We start from the raw sequence: 22,799 nt of genomic DNA on the forward strand, positions 1-22,799 counted from the left end.
TTTCCAAACCCAGCCTAAGCGTCTCCTCTCACTGATGAGTTTAACCTGTGCCATCACGCACCTGCTGCTGCGTGCTCAGCCTCACCTGACTCTGCGGCCCTGTGGACTATAGCCTCCAGGCTTCTCTCGCCACAGGATTTTCCAGGCAAGAATACTGGACTGGGTTGCCATTTGCTGCCACACTTGGACTGATTTCTACCACCTTATTCCATGTATTCTATTTACTCTGCTTTATTAAAAAAATTTTTAAAGAATTATTTATTTTTGGCTGTGTTGTGTCTTTGTTGCTGCTCCAGCTTCTCTCTGGCTGCAGTGAGCGGGGGCTAGCCTCCAGTTGTGATCTGTGGGCTTCTCACCGTGGTGGGATCTCACCGCTGCAGAGCACGGGCTCTAGGACGCTCTGGATTCTGTAGTTTGGCTCCCAGATTCTAGAGCACAGGCTTGGTAGTTGTGGTGCATGGGCTTAGTTGCTCCGAGGCATGTGGGATCTTACTGGATAAGGGATTGAACCCGCGTCTCCTGCATTGGCGGGCGGGTTATTTACCACTGAGTCACCAGGGACGTCTTGTTTTTATTTTTCTTTTTTTCCCTTTCCTGTTTCCCATTGGATAAACCAAGCTTTCTATGGCTGCTTTTAAAAGGAATGCGTTGTACTTATCTGATCTTGGCCACTCTCAGGTTCATACCTATGCTCACTTCCTCCTCAATACCTGCCCCTCCCTTAACTTGGCCAGCCGTCAGCCCTTCCTGCCCCGCACCCTCTTCAGTTATTTTGTTATTTCTGGGTAGAGGAGACTGGGGAGCACGAAGATGTCAGGACAGCACGGTACCCTGCCCCGCCCCTCCTGCTCTCTGACTGCCATGGAGACCCCACCTGCCAGGGAGGAGGGGTGTTGGGGGCGCAGGCCTACCTCATGCAGATGAGCTCCTGGGGGAGACACATGCACGTAGGTAGGGAGCTAAGCACCCCCATGCACCCCAAAGAGGAGCTGTTCCGGGATTCTCTGCTCATGTTCCTCTCCCCACAGCAGACCTGGTGGGCTTCCTGCAAGAAGAGCACCTTGATGGCCCTTGTGCTTTTCCAGCACAAATACAAGTGTCGGTTTCTTCCTGCCAGCGCACGTGACGCTGGCCCCCAGAAGGAGAGTCTGCACACCAATCCCTGCCTGTGACCGCAACCTTATCTGGGGAAGGGTCTTTGTGATGTAGGGTCAAACATGAGGAGACGAGGACGCTCTGGGTTGTTGTGGCCTTAATCCAATGGCAGGCGGTCCAGTAGAGACCCACCGCAAAGAGGTGCCAGAGCCCCCAAAGCTGGCGGGCCGGAAGGGACTCTCCAACAAGAGCCTCCGGAAGAGGCATACCCCTGCCCCCACCCTGATTTTGGACTCTGGCCCCAGACCTGTGAGAACAGATCTCTGTTGTTTCAGGCATCAGGCACCTTCTGCGATCATTTATTGTGTCTGTCCCAGGAAGTGCCAACACCCCTTTCCCATATAGAAAGCAGGCTCATCAGCTGCTCTGCCCTTCTCCTCCTGGTCCTGCAGCCCACATGGCGTTGCCAAGCGTTTCCCACGGCTGCCTGGTATTTGGCAGCATGGATAGATGGCGGCCTCTTCATCAGCCCTGATGATGTTGGAATCACCCCACACCTCCTGCCCTCGCCAGCCAGGCGGCACAGAATGCATGTGTGCAGGCTCAGTCATTCAGTCGTGTCAAACTCTTTGCAACCCCATGGACTGTAGCCCGCCAGGCTCCTCTGTCCATGGGATTCTCCAGGCAAGAATACTGGAGTGGGTTGCCATGCCCTCCTCCAGGGGATCTTCCTGATCGAACCTACATCTATGTCTCCTGCATGGGCAGGCGAGTTCTTTACCATTAGCACCACCTGGGAAGCCCTGGCACTGAATAACCCTGAGTGAAGTTGCTGGAGACTGCAGGTATGTCAGCGAGGCTCACAGCTGAGTGCACCTGCGACCTTGCTCACTTCGGCCAAGTTGCCCTTGGAGCTATTCCATTTCACACCTGGGAGAGATACAGCTGAAAAGAGATTGCCTTTTGCCCCTTGGCCTTCCTCTTCTTCCTTCTTGGTGTGTAGGTGTGACAGCTAGAGCCCCTGAAGCCTTTTCTCTGTCTGTGAGGATGGACACTAAGGCTAAGAATGGCAGATCAGAAACACAGATGGAGCCTGGGGCCTTTGAGGAGCTGTGCGCCAGCCTCCAACGGCCCGTGGTCTGACCTCCGGGGAAGGGGAAAGGATAAGCGCTTACTGTGTATAAACTGTTGTACTAGCAGGCGAATCTATGAGACACGAGTTTGGTGAGTCCCTTTGGGGGCTGTCACCATTCTCCTGCCCACTGTCTCAGAATTCCACCTGCTGACCACCACTCAGCCCCCGAGAGGTAGGCTCTCCCTTCTGTGGTCACTCAGCACTCCCGCCAGCCCACCTGACAGAGGGTGGGTAACCCACGGGGCTGGGGAGACCAGCCTGGGCGGCCTCTGGACACACATGTGTCCTTCCTGTCCAGCACAGTTGGGAAGGGGTGGGGCTGAGGTCGGGCTGGGGCTCAGGGAGGCACCAGGAACTGAATGAAGCCATGGCCTCAGTTTCATAGCTGGAAGCTGGTGTCTTGACCCCACGTCTCTGGGCCTGTCTTGTTTCTTCATTAGCTTTGACCTCAGTGGGAGGGGAGGTCTGACCCATCACTGCCTGAAGCATCCCCGCCCCTTGCTCAGTACCGGAGGAGCCTGCTGATCCAGCCCAGATCCTGGGAGGCAGGCAACCCCCTTGGGAGGGAGGGAGCCCTGCTGCCCTGCACCCTGTGTCTCCCAAGGCCACACTGGACCCTCCTTGGAAGCAAAAAATAATTGGTTGGGAGGATAACGGGGTGGGAGGTAGGGCAGCTGAGTTGTAGAGACGGGGGAGCGAAGCTGGAGACCATGGTGGCCCCAGAAGGGACAGGCAGGGACACAGCAGGCCCTCTTGTAGCCATGAGGCCTCCAGCCTCATGCTTCTGCTCGTCTGGGACCAGATCCTTCAGGTCCCAGGGAAGCTGACATCCAAGCCCATCTATGAGCTGAGAGTGATGTCACGAAGGGCTGGAGGGAGTGAGGGTTCCCTCCTCCACACGGGGAACCCATGGTGGGTTCTGGGGACGCAGTGCTGGATGCAATGGAGCCTCCCAAGGGAGGGGACAGACTTCGACCAAACTGCTATGAAAGCGACAGGCTCTTCCTCGAGAACGGCTGTGTCGCACTGGCTGCCACGTGTGTGTCCACATGTGTGCCCACGTGAGGAGGAGACCTGGGCCCTGGGCTGGGCTTCTGGGAAGAGAGTCCGAGGCGGGGATCTGGGTGAGAGAAATCTGTCAGGAAGAGAAACCAAGAGAGACAGTGGGGCAGAGGGCCAGAGGGCGCAGCCCAGGGACGGCCAGGGTGCTAGGTGCCTCCCGCAGGGCGCTCAGGGGCAGCGAGGTCTGCCCAGGGCTCGCCAGAGCTGGGGGCAGTAGGTGGACCCCCGCCAACCCTCGGGACTTATGTGTCTGTGCGCATGGGCCACGTGCGTGCCCAGTGGCCAGGAGACCCCTCACGGTGAGGTCCGAGGGAAGAGGCCGCTCTCTGGCTCAGGTCCACTCACTCCCCACATGCAGGCTGCCCACTGCCCACTTAGGTCCGGAGCTGGACCAGGGCTGCTGTGATTTCCAGAGAAAGAGAAAGGCCCTTGAGAGGCCCCAGCTGGCCCCGAGCCTCCTCTTCCTTCCACCTCCTGTCTGCTGCCCTCTTGCTGCCCAGGGCTCATGCCTGGTTCTGGGAGCGGGTGAGCTGGCTGCACATGTACAGAGGGCCTGGGTTAACTCCCAAGTCCTCTGAGTAGTGTCCCAAACTCTTTGTGGCGGGCAGGTAGACAGCTGGACAGAGCGCCTGCCAGTCCACTGCCACGTAGAGCCTGGAGTCACTGGGGCCGCCTGGCAGCTCTGGCCGGGCCGGACACCCACTGCATGTGGAGGGAGCCTGTGGGGCCAGGGTGCAGAGTGAGGCAGAGAGGGCCCGGGTGCTGCCACCTCTGCACAACCCCTGCTCCCCACACTGGGGCCACAGCATCTTGGGCACCAGGGCTACGGGCTCAAGGCCCACCCCATCCTCAAGGGCAGCTCCCACTTCAGGGACTGTGATGCTGATCTGTGCCTTGGCTGTGCCTCTGGGGGCTGCCGCTGGGCCCCTGCGGGGGGCCAGTGCAGTTCCTGCTTGGCCGTGACGTGAGCACCTTGGTTTGAAATCATCTCAGCAGGCAGCGCTCTGGACCCCAGGAAAGGCCCCCAAGCACTTGGCATTTTCTTGGGATGAAGGGCAGCTCATGTCCTGCCTCCAGCGGGCAGTGTCCCCTCCTGCCTCAGGCCCAGGGGGTCCCGGGACCCTGGAGTCTGGCTGTGCAGGCCTCACAGGAGTCCTGTGTCACGAGGCTGAGGTGGTGGGCAGTGGCCCCCTGCTGGCCCCATCCAGAGGGTGGAGGGAGGGTAATAGGCATGTGGGCACAGGGGGCAGCAGGTGCCAGGCCACAGGGGAAGGAGAAGGCGGGGGGATTCAGAGAGCAAGGCAGAGGGCCGCCCGTGGGAGCCTGGTGGAGACTGGCCCCGACGCAGGGCAGCAGGGCGCCCTGGAGGCATGTGCCGGGGGCCTGCTGGCCTCGCTGTCTGATCACACAAATGTGGATTTGGACTCTCTAGTGGTGTCCTCTGCTCTCTGAAGCCTCAAGAAGCCTCTGAGGTTTTGTAACTGTAGTCATCTAACCGGTAGGACTTGAGCCACAAAATAGGTGTGCGAGACGTATAACAGTGTCGGCCTGTGACCTCATCTGTAACCTTGAACCCCACCCCCAGACTTGAGTTGTGGCGCCCCTTCCACGGCTCTGCCCTCGGGGTCCTGCCCATGTCTGGGTCAGCCTCCTGCTCCCAGGTCAGCACACTCCTGTCCCCTGCTGGGGGCCGCCCCCCTCCCACCTTCTGGCTGGGCATCCGGTATGCTTCTCAGGATGGACCAGCTCCCTTGGGGCCACTGAAACAAAGGCCCACAAAGCAGGCTGCTGGGAGTAACCGGGAAGGACTCCTAGTCCTGGAGGCTGGGGCCAGAAGCTGTGGGGTCAGCAAGGGCACCTCTGTCTGGACCTCTGATCCCTTCCTGGCCTCTTTCAGCGGCTGGTTTGCTGTCTGCCTGCAGGGACGCCCCTGCAGTCCCGGCCGCTGTGTCCTGGGTGTCTACCCCTCACGTGGCCTGTCCATGTGGCTCCCTCACCTACGCTTCAGGCGGTTGGACTGCGGCCCACCCTGATGACCTCATCTTAGCTTGATCACATCAACTGCAAAAACCCACTTCCAAATAAGGTCAGATCTGCAGGTACTGGACTAGGGTTTCAACATACCTTTCTGAGGGGGCACAATTCAACTCATAATAGCGGGTAAGCCAGTGATAGTCAGTGAAGCCAGTGTGACTCTCTGGAGCTTCCAGAAGAGAGACGACTGGGTTTCTTTCCCCTGCTCTGACGTGAGCCAAGGCGGCCACCTGGGCCACATATGCCCCGTGAGCTGAGCCAAAGAGTGGGAAGTAAAGCTGAGAAAGGGAGAGAGCGTGTGGGGCAGACTGACACCTGGATCAAGCTGCACCTGAAGGCCTGCTGCCCCAGCCGCTCTGCACATGGGATGGCATGTCCTCTTTTCTGGCGAAAGCACCTTCTGAAGTGTTGTATCACGGCCACCTGAGCCAAGTCCACGGATGAGAAACTGGTATAGGGATTGGGCTTTCAAAGTGGCCTGAGATACACAGGCCACTTCCCTGGGGGCGCAGGTGATCAGCCCCGCCCAGCAGGGGGCAAATGGGTCAAGTAGTGTGACACTGGGCCAAGGGCATGGACGGCGGACAGGGTCCGACTGACTCAAGGGGGCTGCACGGGAGTGAGGCCGGAGGCCGGCCAAAGCTTCTGGAAGCTGTTCAACACCCAGGCGACTCAGCCTTCAGGGAAGAAGCAAGTGGCTTCCTTTTCCCTGCTTTTCCCTCCGGGGCAGGCAGGGGGCCCAAGAGCAGGTTGGGAGAGAGGGGCCCAGCCCTGGCCCAGTGGAGACTGCCCCCCAGTTCACTGTTTCTGGTGACCCATACAGACAAGCTCTGCCTGTCGCTCCAGGGGCTACAGGGCCTCTTCCCAGACCTGGTCCGAGCTCGGGGGCCCCCTGGCACATGCCCAGCACATGGCCGCCCTCTCTCAGGCCTCAGGTTCCCCCTCGTGCTCAGGGCTGTCAGACACAGCACACACACACACACACACACACACACACGTACTCGAGAGTGACAGACCAGGACTCTAGCTCTGCCTTCTCCTGGGTAAATCTGTGTCTGACCAGGAGAAGCCTCTTTCACTGTATGCGCCCTGGAAATCAGGAAGGTGGCAGACAGGCCTCTGCCTCAATCAGTTCCCCCAAGGGAGGCCCCGCACCCTCATCCCAGCCCACCTGCAGGGGCTCAGAGCCGCCAGAGTGGGAAGGGCCTTGGGCACTGGAGGGACGATGTCCCACACCCTGAGCCCCGGCCCTCAGCCCAGACCAGGTGGAGGCAAGGGCCCCACCCCTGGTCGCTCTTGCCCCTCCTTGCTCACCACCCGCTCCAGGCACCCAGCCACCCCGGGTGCTACCCTGCCAAAGCTCACCTGTCCATGGCGCTCTGACCAGGCCCACCTCGGGCCAGCCCAGCCTGACTTGGGCCTGTCGCCACTCGGGACACGACGAAGAGTGTTCACCAGTTTGGTCCACCCTGACGATGGCCAGAGCTCCGCTGTGAGGCCTGGTATGACCGGGCTGGTCTGAAGGCCGAGTCTGGCTCGGTTGGCACCTGCCCTCTGGCCCAGCACCGTCTTGGAGAGTGGGGCCTCGGTGAGGCCACAGGGCCCTGTCCCTGCCCCTCCTGGGCCCCTCTCTGGGGGGCCAGGTTGGGTGAGCAGGGGCCCCAGTGTTTGCAAAGTGTGTCTGTGTGTGTGTGTATGGTGGAGGGGGCAAAGGCCCGGGCACGGAACTGAGAAGGAGCCCTGGGATGGACAGACAGCAGGCACGCGTGGCCATGGGCTCCAGCAAGCCGAGTCGGCCGGGTGGATGCCCAGTGTTGGGGCGCCTGGGCCAGGGCCTCTGCCACCACCGTCTGTCCCGATCACCCACATCGCTCGGCCGCTGCGTGTCGGGAGAACACAACGGAGAGCGGGTGAAGCTGTCTCAGGCCGCTGGGTGGCGGCTGCTGGCCTGGCAGCAGGATCGCACGTCAGACCAGGACCTCGGCCCTAGGCGCCCCGTGGGAAAGGCTGGAGGTTTCCCTAAATCTGCTCTGAGTTCTTCCCGGGCCCCCCAGCCTCCCAACTCTGACATGGGCCCCCAGCCAGCTGGACCAGAGGCTGAGGGGGACACATCCGGACCTAGGCACTCACCCCCGCCCTGTGGGGGCCCGGGGAAGGGTGAGGCGAACGGAGTGAGACCTAGAGAACAGGTGGGCATCTGGGGACCCCTGGGCCCTACGAGGACACCCTGCCAGCTGCAGGGGAGACGGGAACACCCTTCCAACCCCCAAGGCTGTCACGTGGCCTGGGCCTGCAGGGTGGGCTGTGCTGAGTGTGGGGTGGACGAGCCCCTCCCGGGAGACGCCTGGCACTGGTCCGCTCACGGCGCGTCCATCAGCCTGCCCTGGCCTGCCTGCCCACCCCACCCAACATTCTCTGATGGCAAGTTCCCAGGGCAACAGCAGCACAAACCCCGTGGAAAAAACAGGCTTGGGCAGGAGCAGGCCAGGGGGCACAGGCAGGGCCTGACTGCACCCCTGGTCTCCCCAAAGCCTGGGTCCCCTCCTTTGCAGACCTGACCTCTGGCACCTCCTCCCCAGGGAAGCTGTTCCTGGGAGATCACAGCCCAGCTCGGCATGGACATGGGAAAGTTCTGGCATGTCTGCTAGACACAGCACCCACCCCTTAGTAGAGGCCAGTGTTGGGGAGAAGGACCAGCAGGTGAATGAAGGAATGCGGTGCCCACCAGACCACCCACCGCAATGCATGTTAGAAAACTGTGAACCCGCTGGACCCTGGGCCCCTCTGCTGGGCGTCGCCCCGTGCAGGGTTTCCAGGCCGGAGGCGGGGCTCCTGCCCCCAGTCCGGGTGTGGCCAAGGTGTGTGGTTCCTGGAAGCAAGACCCACCAGTGTTGGGTGTGGGGAGCCATGGGGGGCGGGGTCCAGGCCCTGAGGGTGGGGGACCGGAGGTGGAGGGCGGGCCCGTGAGGTAGTGGGAAGATGCCGCCCAGGGTCCAGGGTCTGGGGCAGGAGGGCCCTCTGCGGCGGTGGGGGCAGGGAGAATGCAGGAGCGGCTCGCCGATCCCACAGGAGGGGGGCTCCCCAAAGCATGTGCCCTGCCCTCTCCTGTTTACACGGACCCCCAGGGCAGGCTTGGCACCATCTCCAGCAGCAGCCCCCTCACCCCACACAGCCTGGGTGGGTAGTGACAGCCCCCCGACTCCTCCACTGTGCAGGTGACTGAGGGGGGCACGGTGCAGCTGTAGGGCTGCAGCCCCTTCCCCGGCCCCCCACCCCGCATGGCTGAGGCCTGCTTCCCATTTCCCAGGCAACAGGCGGCTGGCAGGACAGCTGGGACTGCTGCTGGCTCCGCTGGGCCGGAGGGCAAACGGGGCAGATGCACTTGGGGCCGTGGGGCTGTGGGAGCTGCCGGCAGTGACCCCCGAGGGGCCCTCAGGCGAGCTCCGGGCCCTGGCCTCCCACGCAGGGGCAGGGAGAGGGTGGGGTGAGCCTCAGGGCTCCACCCTGTCGCGGGCCCCCAGCCTCGCCACAGCAGAGCCGCCCTGGGTACTCCTGCAGGCCTGTCCCTGTGAAACCCCCGCTTAAGCCTGGGCCACCTGGGGAGGTGAGGAGCCCTGCTTCCTCCAGGGGCCTCCCGGGCCTGGTGGAGGCACCAGCCCTTGGAGGGGACAAAGGTGATTGGGTCTGTGGGGTGGGCCCTGGTGTGAGGGCAGTGGCCCGGGTAGGGTAGAGGTCACCCACATACCCACTGTCTAGAGCTGGGACAAAAGGCATTCCCACCCCCGGCATCCCTGGGCCCCTGGATGCTGCCTGCAGCTGGCTGGACAGTGGGGAGAGCCGCAGGCCTCACAGGGACCTCCGGCACCCGAGCCACCCAGCTGGGGGAGCAGGAGGTTCAGGTCTGTGGGCTGGGGAGGTGGGGAGCACTGTGGGACCCCCGGGCCTCCTGAGACTTGCACTGTGCCCCGGCCCACAGCAATGGCCTGCAGACCTGGGTGGCAGGTGGGGAGTAGGCTCTGCAGGTGGAGGTGAGGCTGCAGGAGCCTCTGAGCCCGCGGATGGAGGCTGGGCGAGGCCCCGGGGGCATGGGTGTGGGGACCGCCCTCTCAGTTCCCAGGTCGGGGCTCAACCCAGCGGGCCTTGGAGTCTCAGGGAGGCCCTCGGTGCACTCCCAGTGCTGCTGACCAGGCGAGAGGCTCCTGGCTGAGCCATGGGGAACTGGCTGGGGCTTGAGGGCTCTGCGGTGCCTGCCAGGGTGGGTGGGGTGGGGGACACAGGACTTGGTGGGCGTGGGCGAGAGGACTGTGGCCAGGGCAGATGGCCTGGCAAGGACCCTGCAGGCGGGCTAGGGGTGGGGGTGGGTGCCCAGGTGCCTGGGGGAAGGCAGGGTGTGTGCCCAAGCCCGCATGTCAGGGTGGTCCTGCCTCTTCCGGGCTGTGTTCCAGGCAGAGGTGGCGCCTCTGGGGCTGCCGGTCAGAGGCTGGGAAGCAGGACCCCACACCCAAGGCCACATGAGGCAGCTCTGGCAGGTGGAGCTGGCGGCCAGTGAGGAGGGCTGTGACCTGCAGTCCTTGGGGCCCAAGCTTTGCAGGGGCCTCAGGGGCTGGGAGGATGGGGGCTAGCCACGGCATCCTATGGGAGGAGAGGGCGACCCCAGGGAAGCTCGACAACTTGGGGGCTCCTGCCAGGCTGGGGCGCCGTCTGCCAGGGAGGAGGGCCGTCCAGACGGGAAAGCTGGTAGCAGGTTGACCGCAGAGGTTTCTGTGGCCGTGTCTAGATGGGGCTCCCACCTGCCGCACAACCCCAAGTCCCTGTGACAAGCCTTCCCTGCTCTCCCAGTGGGGTCCTGGCCAGAGGCACAGGCGGGCCATCCCTGGGTGCGTCTGGCCAGCCAAGGACAGTGCCTCTGGGGATAGCACTGTCCAATCTCTGAACCATGCTGTGGGGGGGACAGAGAGGCCCCAGCAATCTGGGCACAGCGTCCCTCCTCTGTCCAGCAGAGCTCCTGATGCAGACCACAGTGTTGCTATTTATGACTTCTGTGTACACAGTTATTAGAGAGAAAAAACACATGTGGAACAAAACATAAAGACATCTGGGCTTCCCAGGGAGGGGCTAGCGGTAAAAACAAAACAAAACAAACAAACAAAAAAAACGCCTGTCAATGCAGGAGATATAAGAGGCAAGAGATGTGGGTTCAATCCCTGAGTCGGGAAGATCCCCTGGAGGAGGGCATGGCTACCCACTCCAGTATTCTTGCCTGGAGAATCCCATGGACAGAGGAGCCTGGCGGGCTGGAGGCCACCGGGTTGCAAACAGTTGAACACAACCAAGTGACAGTAGCATGAGGACATCTAGCTCTCAAGTGTAGGTTGGGTGTCTCTCCTAGGCTAACGCAACCTCACAGCCCAGCCTGGGAGTCCAGAGTGGGTTCCCCGCCCTGGCTCTGCCTTCCTACAACACCACCCCCTCCCTCGCTCCACCGATACTGAAGAGGGGAGAAACTAGGGCTTGCCAAAGGTAGCTTCAAGGTTTTCCTCCTGCCCTGAAATCCCAGAGCCCTTTCTTCACTTGCTCTACCTGGCTGAGTTCTCAGACTACGAACCGTCTCTGCACCAGCAGCCAGGACCCAGCTTCACTGGCCTGCAGCTTGAACAGAGAACCTACTGACTCCCCTGGAGGCCGGGACCGGAGCAGAGTCTCAGGGCTGTGAGTGCAAGTCTGCTCCAGGGTCCTCTCCATTCCCAGTGTGTCTTCTCCTGTATGTTCACATCGCCTCTGGGTGTGTGTGCGTGCGTGTGCATGTATGTACGAGTGTGTGTGTCTGTGTGTCCTAACCTGTGCTCCTACAGGGACCCTAAGGGCCCATCCGACTCCAGCACGCCTCATCTAACTAACCTCATCTGTAGTGTCGGTAATTCCCAATATGGGGGGTTCAGGGTTAGGACTTCAATATATGAATTTAGGGGGACACAATGCGACCCATAATAGGCATGACCCCTGATGGCCTTTCCTTCCCTGTGCTGAGCACCGGGCACAGTGCTGCCACCTGGCCCAGCCCGTGTCATGCCCCCTTGCTGATGAGGGGCCAGCATCCAGCACAGGACGGGGGCAGGTTCCAGGGGGACAGGACAGTGGGGCGTCTCAGGGGCTGGCAGGTCACGTGACTGCTCTGACGACAAGGCTCTCCATAGGAGCCGCACACTTCAGGGAGGTGCCAGAGGGGGCCCGAGGCCAGGACTGTGGCCCTCATGGAGACCTTCGAGTGGACTGGGGTCAGTGCAGCGTGGTGACACTCGGATGTCTTCAGACCCCTCCGTGATCCATGTCCTCTGACCTGCAGCTGCTCTGGGAAGGGGTGGGGGCTGTGGGGCTAGGCACACCTCTTGAGAGGCTCCGGGTGCCAGGGACGGGATTGGGCCCAGGGCCACCTCCTTGGCCTCCTGACACCCCCACCCCACCTCAGTTCCCCGAGGCCCCTCCCTGCTGTGTCGGCAAGCCTAGGTCTGGGGGCTACGGGGCTGAAACCCTGGACCACAGCTCCATGGAAGGCACTGGCTCTGAGGGGCCCTGATCGGAGGCAGCCCGAGGGCTTCAGGAGCAGGACAGGGACCGGGGCCAGGAGGGTCCCAGGAAGATGTGAACTGGAGGCCCCTAGGGGGAGAAGAGCCAGAGGGACAAGGACCGGTGGTCGAGGCTGGGCGGGGTGAACACATGCAGCTTGCCCCCACCCTCCGCCCCTGGGGCACAGGGAGAGACCCAAGCCTGGCAGCCTCACCCTCCTGCCCAAAGCAAGGAGCTGGCGCACTCGTGGGCTTCCTGGCCTGGCAGTAAGGTGGGGTGCAATGGCGGGGCCCCAGGAAGGCCTGGCCACAGGCCAGCTTGGGCTCACTTCCCAGCGGACATCGTGGACAGGATCCTGGAGTCCAGTGAGCAGGCCCAGAGATGAAGGCAGCTGGCCCGACACGTCCTAGGGGATGGGCCCCAGCTGGAGCTCACTGGGGAGGCCAGGTCAGGCCTCCTCAGCGGCCAGCGGCAACCACACAACACGGCCAGCGGAAGGACGACTGGGACCAGGACACAGGCGGCCAAAGGTCAGCACTGGGTCCCGGAAGCCTGGGTGAGCAGGTGTGAGTGAGGGCCTGGGCCAGCAGTGAGGGCAGAGCCCCGGGAGCCGCCCTGCACCCTCCACCCTGGAAGCCTGGCCCCCATCCTGCCAGTGTCCCGAGGTGCCTCTGTGGTCTGCGCTGGAGGCAGCTGGGTGGCCCTGGTCAAGAGCGGCTAGGGCAGGAGAGAGACGAAGGACAGAGGAGGACAGGTCACAGGGCTTTGCTCCACCCCATCCATCGGGGACCTCTGGGCAGCAAAGGGGAGAACCGGCCGCAAGTTCCATGACTGGTTCCTGTCCTGGGAGTTGTGCCCGCCAGGCTCTGGGCCCCTATCCTTTGCACCTCCCGGAGCCCCTGCCCCAGGGGTATGTGCTGGGACAGGAGGCACCTGCTCCGAGCCCAGGCTGGGAGCTGGACCCCACGGGGCAAGGCCTGTCGGTTCCGGACAGACTGGAAACCCACTGGCCACACAGACCTCATCCCTTCCTTGGTCGAGGGGAAGCCACTCAGTCACGGAGGCGGCCCAGGTTCTCCGCCGCGGCGCAGGAGAAGGGCCCCAGGGCGGGGCACAGGACCTGGCGCGCAGGAGGACGCGGACCGGAGGGCGCTGGCCGCATGGCCCGCCGCGGGCAACGAAGTCACCTTTGTGAAGCGAAACCGCTCGCACGGCCGGCGGGGCCGCATTTCCCTTGCAAATGCCATTCAAAGGCCGTCCGGGCGGCTCACACTGCTCGCTGCTGCCGCTGCGTTCCTCCGCCGTGACTCCAGGGGAGAGGTCGAAAGGGGCTGCGCGGCAGCCGCCCCCTCCCCACCGAGAACGCCCTCAGGCCGCGGCGGGCGGGAGCGCCCGTGGGGGAGTCGGCCAGCCCCGCGCGGGACTCCAGGCCCGCGTCACGCCCTAAGGGAGCCCCTGCCCGAGGGAAGCCCCGCGTGTCCCTCGCCGCCCCCAGACCAGGGCGGGGCAGCCGGGGGCGGGGCCTGCGCGGGTTTAAAGCGGGAGGCGCCGGGCGCTGGCACCCCGGCGAGCTGAAGGACTGCGAGAGGAACGCTGCGGCGCCGTCCGGGCAGGTGGGGCCGCACTCACACGCCTAGGGGGGCACTCGCCCCGGCCTGCAGGGGCTGGGGTGGGGGCGCGATGAGCCTGGAGGTGGCCGGGAGGTCAGGATCCGGGAAAGTAGAGCGCTGAGGCCTGGCTCCCTCCCAACTAGCCCTGGTGGGCGGGGTCCCGCCCGTCGGGCCCCCCGCTCCTCGTCCCTGCGCTCGGGGCGCAGGTGGGAAAGCTGAGGTTCCCCGCATGGGTGTGGGAGACTTGGCCCGCCGGGCAGGGGTCTCGCCTGCCCCGGGGTTTCCGGGCCGGACGGGTGCGCGCCTGGGTGGGGCCGTGCAAGTCCGGTTCCTCCTGCCTGGCCCCTGCCTTGCAGGGCGGGGGGCGTTTGCCGCTGGAGCCAGTCTGAGGGCCCAGGGCGCTCTGCGGTCGGGTTGACAAACTGACAGGGTGGACGGGCTTCTGGCCCGGTGCTGGGTGAGGGAAGCCAGCACTTACCCTTGGAGGGAGCTCCCTGCCACTGGGGAGAGTGGGCACAGGGACCCCTGCGTGGGGCCAGCCCCCAGGCCCTCGGGAGGTGGAGGTGGGGGGTGTGCTGCCGCCGCCCTGCCAGGCTTCCGTCTGGCCACTGATTTCCACTCCCTGCACCCAGTGCAGGTGGGCGGGCTCTGCTGCTCCTGCGGGCCAAAGGCCAAGGTCACTGCCTCCTGTGCCAGCCCAGGGCACCTGGCCATTTGGTTCTCTTATCAGGTTCTGGAGAAGGAAAAGGCAACCCACTCCAGTATTCTTGCCTGGAGAATCCCATGGACAGAGGAGCCTGGTGGGCTACAGTCCATGGGGTCGCAAAAGAGTCAGACATGACTGAGCAACTAAACCTTCCCAGGTTCAGGAGGACAGCCAGCGAGCCCGTCTGCGACCCCAGCCCAGACTGGTGTGCTGCCCTGGGGGGCGGGAACCGCCCTCAGCCACGTGTCCCCATCCTCCTCAGGAATTGTCCTCCCACTTCTTGTCCCCTGGGGCCCCTGAAGGGGAAGCCCCAGAAGGGGTCCTTCTCTCAGATTCCCGCTCCAGTGCTGGGACTCTACTGGCCCCTCCCCCAGCTGCAAGACTACCCAGGCCTTCTGCCACCACTTCTCTGGTGACCACCGCCCCAGGACAGCTGAGACTGGTCTGCCCGAGGCCCCGGACACCTCTCACGCACCCAGATCTGTCTCTCTTGAGCGCCAGACCTCTCGTTCAGCTGCTTCCCCAAGGTCCCCACTTCAGACTCCAGGCCTCCACTCCCAGGCCACTCCTCACATCCTGCCTGATCCGGGACCCGGGGGCTTGAAGCAGCCCCAAGGTCACTGATGGCCAAGCAGGCCTCGGCCCAGCTGCGGTTACCCAGCTGCCTGACTGACCCCGTGGCCAGCAGGTCGCAGCCCCCTCCCTCCTGGAGCCGCCCCTGTGCTCTGAGTTCCCTTTGCTCCTCTGGGCCTCCTTTCTGGGTGCTGGCGCTCCCCTCGACAGCACCGCCCACAGGGCCCACCCGGCTGCCCCCTGACCCCGTGGCCCAGAAACCCTCCCCTGTTTGCCGGTGGTGAGGTGCCCCCTTCCCTCCCACCCTGGTCCCTGCCAGACGGCAGCTGACAGGCATGGCTCTGGCTGCCTGTAGCCCTGTTTCCCCGGGCTCCTCTGGCTAGCGCACTGTCTGAAACCAGCCCCGGAGCAAGACACACGGTACAGGGAAGCGGGCTGGACCCCGGGGGAGTGGGCAGCAGGGCTCCCGGCAGCATGACAGGCTCAGGGATCGGCCTCAGAGGGCTCCTGGGGTGGGAGGCGAGGAGGCCGGGGGCAGAGCGACAGGCTAGCCACGGTGCTGGAAAGAGATGAGGGCACCTGGTCACACCATGTACTTGAACCCTGCTGCCCAGGCGCCGTACTCCTCGTCCTGGGGAGTCGTGTAGGAGGTGGAGGACCAATCCTGGCCCCTGCTGCCACTGTCGGTTGGGCCAGGGCATGGGACACGCAGTCTCCTCTCGCTGACCCACTCCTGCTCCCCTTGCCCACCCTCACCCTTGTCCCTGAGTCTCCCTCTCTGGCCGCGGCCTTTGCTGCCAGATGGGCTGGGAGGAGCTCCCTGCAGCACTGGGGCCCAGCACTGCCTTACAGCCCCTCCTCCCGTGGCGAGGTCTTCTGCCCTGCTGGGAGGTCACCCTTCTTGCACATCGCTGGTTCCTGGACCTGCGTGGCACCCCGCCTGTGAGCTGGGGTGGCTCGGAGCCTTCAGAGCCCCTCACCACGGAGCCCCCTCAGCCGGCCCTGCCTGTGGAGACCCGGGCCTCTCCCAGTCACTCGAAGCCTTTAATAATCTTTGCCACAGCCTGGGTCTTAACCACCCTTCTGTCCCTACACTGGATACCTTTGTCCTGTCTCTCGAAGGCCTGATACTGCGCCCTGAGCACCTGCCCTCCGTGGCCTGCTCACCATGGGAGAGCTGGACCGTGGCGGTGCTTCTTGGACACTATCCAGTGGCAGCGGCCGAGGGAGCAAGGATCCAGGCCGGCCTTCTGTGTCTGCCTGGGCCCGGCACGAACTCAGACTCAGGGCAGCAGACCAGCTGCTGCGCCACTGGGGGCTGGGCCCAGCATCTAGGCAGGGAAGGAGGGGACAAAATTTTGCCCCGGGGTGGGCCCAGCTGTGGGGCACGAGGGGCTGAGCAGAGCTTAGGGTGCAAGCTCTGCAGGGCCAGGGCGGGGTAGCTGCTCCTAGGCAGTGGCTCTGGGGTACTGCAGAGCTTGAGACTCCTTGTGAGTCCACTGGGCACAGTGTTCAGGAGGTGCTAGACAGGCTGGGCTCTGGCTGTGGTCAGGGTGAATGGGGAAGTGTCACCGGGGAGGAGGGCCCCCACGCCCGGTGACCCAGAGGTCAGGTAGGTTGAATCTGAAATGCATCTGTCGGGTGTGGTGGCTGGAGCCGAGGTCACCTGAGCGAGCTCACCTGCGGAGTGGGCCAGGGTGTGAGGGGCTCTAGGCAGCTGGTCAGGAGGTGAGGATGGGTGTAACCGGGCTCAGGTCTGAGGGTGTGGTTCTTTGGAACATAGGCGTGGACTGGCCTCCGGGCGGCTGGGCGGCTTCGAACCAGATTACTCTCCCACAGTCAGGGTGCCAGGGTCTGGGATTTGCACATCAGTGTTTGCTGTTTCTGGGGCCTGAAGCTGCGTGGCCCATCTGCCTTCCTCACAGGGCATCCTCCCTACATCTGTCTCCTGTGAGGACACTGTTGTGTTGGGATAAGGCCTTCCTGCACCAGTGTAACTGCGCCCTAACCTATAACACCATCACATCTGCAAAGATCCTGTTTCCAAATAAGGTCACAGTCGCGGGTGCTGGGGGTTAGGTCTTTGTTAGGTCTTGGACGTGCTTGCTGGGGAGAGGTAACCGGCGGGGGGTAGAGGAGGGAGGTATGTGGTTGTGGTGGGACAGAAGGGTCGGCACCGGTCACTGCTGCTCTGGGGGCTGGGCCCACAGCGGTCAGCCAAAGGGGATGGCCGTGGGGGTGCAGGGCGCCAAGCAGCGGACCAGGGACCAGCAGGGCCGGGAGACCTGAGCCTGGCCCCACCCATGGCACCAGCACCCCAGCGTGAGCTCTGGGTCCTCCTGGGCTGCCGAGGCAAGCCATGGGCACAGAGAGGCTGTGGGCCAGGGGACGCCGGCAGGCTGAGGCGGGAGACCCAGGCAGGTCAGAGGACGGGGATCTGGCTGGGAAGCCCAGTGGGGAGCCAGGAGGGAGCAGAGGCCCGAGCAGCAGGGGGTCGAGGTGGGGAGGCTCTGGAGGGGTCGCCGGGTGTCGGGGCGGAGGTAGGCCCTGGAGGAGACAGGAAGAGTCTGGAGGCCGAGGAGGAAGGGAGGCCAAGTCACTGCACTGGGACCCCCAGGGGAGTGGAATGAGGGTGCGGCCAGAGGCTGGCCTGTAGGACAAGGCGGAGCCCGCAACTCCCCCAGGCTACGCTGGGGTCCCGGTGCTCCCGTAGCCCCGCCTGGGACCCAGGGCAAGAGGAAGGGCTGAAACTGGAGGCTGTCCTTCCTCCCTCAGGAGGGCTGGTGGCATCGGAGGTGGGTCCAGGGTGCAGGGACCTCCCACCTGCCTGGGCCATCGCAGGGCCCCTAACGGAGGCTTTCCACCCTGCAGGGAGCAGAAGTGGGTCCTCGCTGAGTTCTGCGCAATGAACGGCCACGCCTCTCCTCCTCTCGACCTCCTAGTCACCGACGGCACCAGGCCGACTGCTGTATCCAAGACTGTGAAGGCCGCGCTGGGAGCTGGCGCCCCGTCTGCAACCCAGGCCAGGAGCATCGCTGGGGTGTGGGTGGAGGCCTCGGGCCAGGCCCAGGGTCTCTATGCTGCCATGAAGCAGGGTCTCCTGCCCTCTGGGCTTGGGCTGGCTCTGCTGGAGGCCCAGGCAGCCACAGGGGGCCTGGTGGACCCCACGCAGGGCCAGCTGCTCCCTGTGTCTGAGGCCCTGCAGCAGGGCCTGGTGGGCCTGGAGCTCAAGGAGAAGCTGCTGGCTGCTGAGCGTGCGGCCACTGGGTACCCTGATCCCTATGGGGGCGAGAAGCTGTCCCTCTTTCAGGCCATCGGGAAGGAGGTGGTAGACAGGGCACTGGGGTGGAACTGGTTGGAGGCCCAGCTGGCCACTGGGGGCCTGGTGGACCCCATCTGCGGGGTGCGTGTGGCCCCCGAGCTGGCCTGCCAGCAGGGCCTCCTGGACCAGGAGACGTGGCATGGGCTGTTGGAACTAGGGCGTGGCTCAAGCGTCCCGGGCTTCCTGGACCCTAACACACTGGAGCAGCTGCCCTACCGGGAGTTGCTGGGCAGGTGTGTGCAGGCGCCCAGCACAGGGCTGGCCCTGCTGCCCCTCAGGATCACGTTCCGTACCCTGGGTGGGGCTGTGAGCTTGGCCGAGCTGCTGGAGGTGGGGGTCTTGGACGAGGAGACGGCCCAAGGCCTGCAGGAGGGCCGGCTGGCAGTGCCAGATGTGGGTGCACGCGCCGAGGTGCAGCGTTACCTGCAGGGCACCGGCAGTGTGGCTGGGGTTGTCCTGCTGCCCGCAGGGCACAAGAAGAACTTCTTCCAGGCCGCGGCCGAGCATCTGCTTCCCACAGGTGCCATGCTTCTGCTCCTGGAGGCTCAGGCTGCCACCTGCACACTGGTGGACCCAGCCACTGGCCGGCAGCTACTGGTGGATGAGGCGGTTCGGGCAGGCCTAGTTGGCCCAGAACTCCACAGGCAGCTCCAGGTGGCAGAGCAGGCAGTGATGGGCTACCACGACCCCTTCAGCGGCACCCGTGTTCCCCTCTTCCAGGCCATGAAGAAGGAGTTGGTGGACCGGCCTCTGGCACTCAGGCTCCTGGACGCCCAGCTGGCCACAGGCGGGCTAGTGTGTCCTGCCCGCCGGCTCCGGCTGCCCATGGAGGCTGCCCTGCGCCTCGGCTGCCTGGACAAAGAGACTCAGCAGCACCTCTCGAGGGCTGCCAGCTTCTTGGATCCCGGCACGCACGAGAGCCTCAGCTATGGGCAGCTGCTGGCCCGCTGCGTCACCGACCTGGAGACGGGGCTGGCGTTCCTGCCCATTTCAGTGGGGAGCCCTGGGGAGGAGCCCCGGGGGCTCCCATTCATCGAGCACAGCACCCGGCAGATCTTGAGTGCTGCCACGGCCACTGTCTCTGCAGGCAGGTTCCAGGGCCAGCCCGCGTCGCTCTGGGAGCTGCTCTTCTCTGAGGTGGTCCCCGTGGAGCAGAGGGTGACGCTGACCCAGCAGCACATGGACGGGGCCCTCTCAGTGGAGGAGCTGGCGGCTGCACTGAGGGCCACCCACGAGCAGGCTGCAGCCACTGCCAGAACCACGTTTGCTGGGCTCAGGGTCCCTGTGACTCCGGGAGAGCTGCTGAGAGCGGAGATCATTGGCCAGGATGTTTATGAACAGCTGGAACGTGGCCAGACCACGGCCCAGGACGTGGCCAGGCTGGACTCGGTGCAGAGGTACTTGCAAGGCACCGGCTGTATCGCTGGCTTGCTGCTGCCTGGGTCCCAGGAGCCCCTCAGCATCCACGAGGCTTACAGGAAGGGGCTGCTCAGGCCAGGCACGGCGCTCATCCTCCTGGAGGCGCAGGCAGCCACTGGCTTCATCGTCGATCCCAAAGAGAACAAGAGATACTCAGTAGAGGAGGCGCTGAGGGCTGGCGTGATCGGGCCTGAGGTGTTTGCCAAGCTGCTGTCAGCCGAGCGCGCGGTTACCGGCTACACCGACCCCTACACCGGGCAGCAGATCTCCCTCTTCCAGGCCATGAAGAAGGACCTCATCGTGCGTGAGCACGGCATCCGCCTGCTGGAGGCCCAGATCGCCACAGGCGGCATCATCGACCCCGTGCACAGCCACCGTGTGCCCGTGGATGTGGCCTACCAGCGTGGCTACTTCGACGAGGCGCTGAACCTGATCCTGGCTGACCCCAGCGACGACACCAAGGGCTTCTTTGATCCCAACACGCACGAGAACCTCACGTACATGCAACTGCTGGAGCGCTGCGTGCGCGACCCCAACACGGGGCTCTATCTGCTGCCACTTACAAGTGCACGGACCCTGCTGGCAGATGAGGCCACCCGGCAGGCCTTCCGGAGCCTGCTGCTGTCAGTGCAGCATGGGCGGTTCCGGGGACAGAGGGTGTCCGCGTGGGAGTTGGTCAACTCGGAGTATGTCACCGAGGCACGCCGGCGGTGGCTGTTGCAGAGCTTCCGGCGGCACCAGGTGTCCCTGGAGGAGGTCTCAAAGCTGCTGGAGAGGGAGGTGGAGAGCCGGGCAGACGTCACCCTCCCCATGCTGTGGGGCCAGGTGACTGCCTGCCAGCTCCGAGAAGCTGGCGTCGTCGACCAGGAGGTCCTGGGCTGTGTGCTGGCAGGAACGCTGAGTGCTGAGGCCCTGCTCCGCACAGACAGTGTCCGCAGGTTCCTGTGCGGCTCGGGCGCTGTGGGTGGCGTGCTCCTGCAGCCTTCCACCCGGCGGCTCAGCCTCTACCAGGCCATGAAGCACAAGCTGCTGGGGCCGGGAGTGGCCCTGGCCCTGCTGGAGGCCCAGGCAGCCATGGGGGCTATGACCGACCCCCACAGTCTGGAGACCATTTCCTTGGATGAGGCTGTGTGCCGGGGGCTCGTGGGGCCAGAGCTCTACAGCAGGCTGACCTGGGCTGAGTGTGCTGTCAAGGGCTTCCCAGACCCCTTCTCTGGAAAGCTGCTGTCCCTATTCCAGGCCATGAAGAAGGGCCTTATCCCTGCGGAACAGGCCATCCGCCTCCTGGAGGCCCAGGTGGCCACAGGCGGGGTCATCGACCCCACCAGCCATCACCACCTCCCCATGCTCGTGGCCTTGCAGCGTGGCTACATCGACCAGGAGATGGTGTTGGCCTTGTCTGACTCCAAGACATTCCCCACGCCTGATGGCCAGGGACACACCAGCTATGCCCAGCTTCTGGAGCAGTGTGTAAGGGATGAGGCCTCTGGCCTTCACTTCTTGCCCCTGCCGGAAAGTGCCCCTGTCGTTCCCACAGATGAGCAGGTGCGGGAGACCCTGAAGGCCACGCAGGGGGCTGAGGATGGCACGTCTCTCTGGGAGCTGCTGGAGTCCTGCCACTTCACTGAGGAGCAGCGGAGGGGCTTCCTGGAGGACTTCAGGGAGGGGAGGACCACGACACAGCAGCTGCAGGCGGCCGTGCAGAGGCGGGTACAGGAGGCAGAGCTCCTGGCGAGGGCCTGTGTCACGCTGCCTGGCCCTCGCGGCGGGGTGCCTGCCGTCTGGCTGTTGGACGCTGGAGTCATCACCCGGGAGACCCTGGAGGCGCTGGCACGGGGCATGCAATCGCCTGCCGAGGTCGCTGAGCAGCCGACGGTGCGGGCTTGCCTGTGGGGCACGGGCTGTGTGGCCGGGGTACTGCTGCAGCCCTCAGGGGCCAAGGTGAGCATTGCCCAGGCCGTGAGGGATGGCCTTCTGCCCGCTGGCCTAGGGCAGAGACTACTGGAGGCCCAGGTGGCGTCTGGCTCTCTTGTGGATCCTTTGACCAACCAGAGACTGTCGGTGGAGGAGGCAGTCAAGACTGGCCTGGTGGCTGGGACGCTGAGTGAGCAGCTCCAGCTGGTTGAGAAGGCAGTGGCTGGGTACACAGACCCCTGCTCTGGAGGCTCCCTCTCACTGTGGCAGGCAGTGGAAAAGGGGCTTGTGCCTTGGAGTGAGGGCCTCCCACTCCTCCAGGCGCAGCTGGCCACAGGGGGTGCGGTGGACCCCATCCACAGGGTGCACCTGCCCCAGGCGGCAGCCTGCAGGCTCGGCCTCCTGGATGAGCAGACAAGCAAGATGCTGACCTCAACGGAAGAGGATAGCAAGTTCTTCTTCGACCCTGGCACACGGGACAAGGTGACCTATGGACAGCTCAAGGAGCGCTGTGTCCTGGATGGTGACACTGGCTTGTGGCTGCTGCCACTCCCCCAGGACATGGTGCTAGAGGTGGATGACCACACAGCAGTGGCCCTGAGGGCCATGAAGGTGCCAGTTGGGGCAGGGAGGTTCAGAGGGCTCAGCATCTCACTCTGGGACCTGCTGCATTCAGAGTATGTAGGGCTCCACAAGCGGCAGGAGCTGGCAGCACTCTGCCAGTCTGGGAGGGCCACAGCCCTGCGGCAGGTGGTCACTGCGGTCACCACCCTAGTTGAGACTTCAGAAAGGCAGCCCTCACAGGCTACCTTCAGGGGACTCCGGAAGCAGCTGTCAGCCAACGACCTGTTCAGGTCCCAGCTGATCGACAAGAAGACGCTGGATGAGCTGAGTCAAGGGAAGAAGACCGTGCAGGAGGTGGCGGAGATGGACCACGTGCGGCAGTACTTGGAAGGGGGCAGCTTTATTGCTGGGGTCCTCATCCAGGACACCAAGGAGAAGATGAGCATCTCAGAAGCTCTGAGAAGAAACGTCCTGCGGCCGGGCACGGCCCTGGTGTTGCTGGAGGCACAGGCAGCCACTGGCTTCCTCATTGACCCTGTGGAGAACCAGAAGCTGACTGTGCAGGAGGCATTTGCGGCAGGGATGTTTGGCAGGGAAACCTACCAGAAGCTGCTGTCAGCTGAGCGCGCGGTCACCGGCTACACCGACCCATATACCGGGGAACAGATCTCCCTCTTCCAGGCCATGAAGAAGGACCTCATCGTGCGCGAGCACGGCATCCGCCTGCTGGAGGCCCAGATCGCCACGGGCGGCATCATCGACCCCGTGCACAGCCACCGCGTGCCCGTGGACGTGGCCTAC

General features: G+C 64.1%; 1 protein-coding gene across 1 annotated transcript in view; it reads left to right on the plus strand.

Moving 5' to 3' along the window:
• Positions 1-13,457: 13,457 nt before the first annotated feature.
• EPPK1 (epiplakin 1) overlaps positions 13,458-22,799 on the plus strand; it is a 13,593-nt gene continuing 4,251 nt past the window's right edge. Inside the window, exons 1-2 of the mRNA XM_040261592.1 lie at positions 13,458-13,503; positions 17,651-19,985. Of these exons, the coding sequence (XP_040117526.1) occupies positions 17,685-19,985 (2,301 nt within the window). The 5' untranslated portion in view covers positions 13,458-13,503; positions 17,651-17,684. The remainder of the gene's footprint in view (positions 13,504-17,650; positions 19,986-22,799) is intronic.

The sequence above is a fragment of the Oryx dammah genome, unplaced genomic scaffold, assembly GCF_014754425.2.
Source record: "Oryx dammah isolate SB20612 unplaced genomic scaffold, SCBI_Odam_1.1 HiC_scaffold_19, whole genome shotgun sequence".
NCBI classification, from domain to species: domain Eukaryota; kingdom Metazoa; phylum Chordata; class Mammalia; order Artiodactyla; family Bovidae; genus Oryx; species Oryx dammah.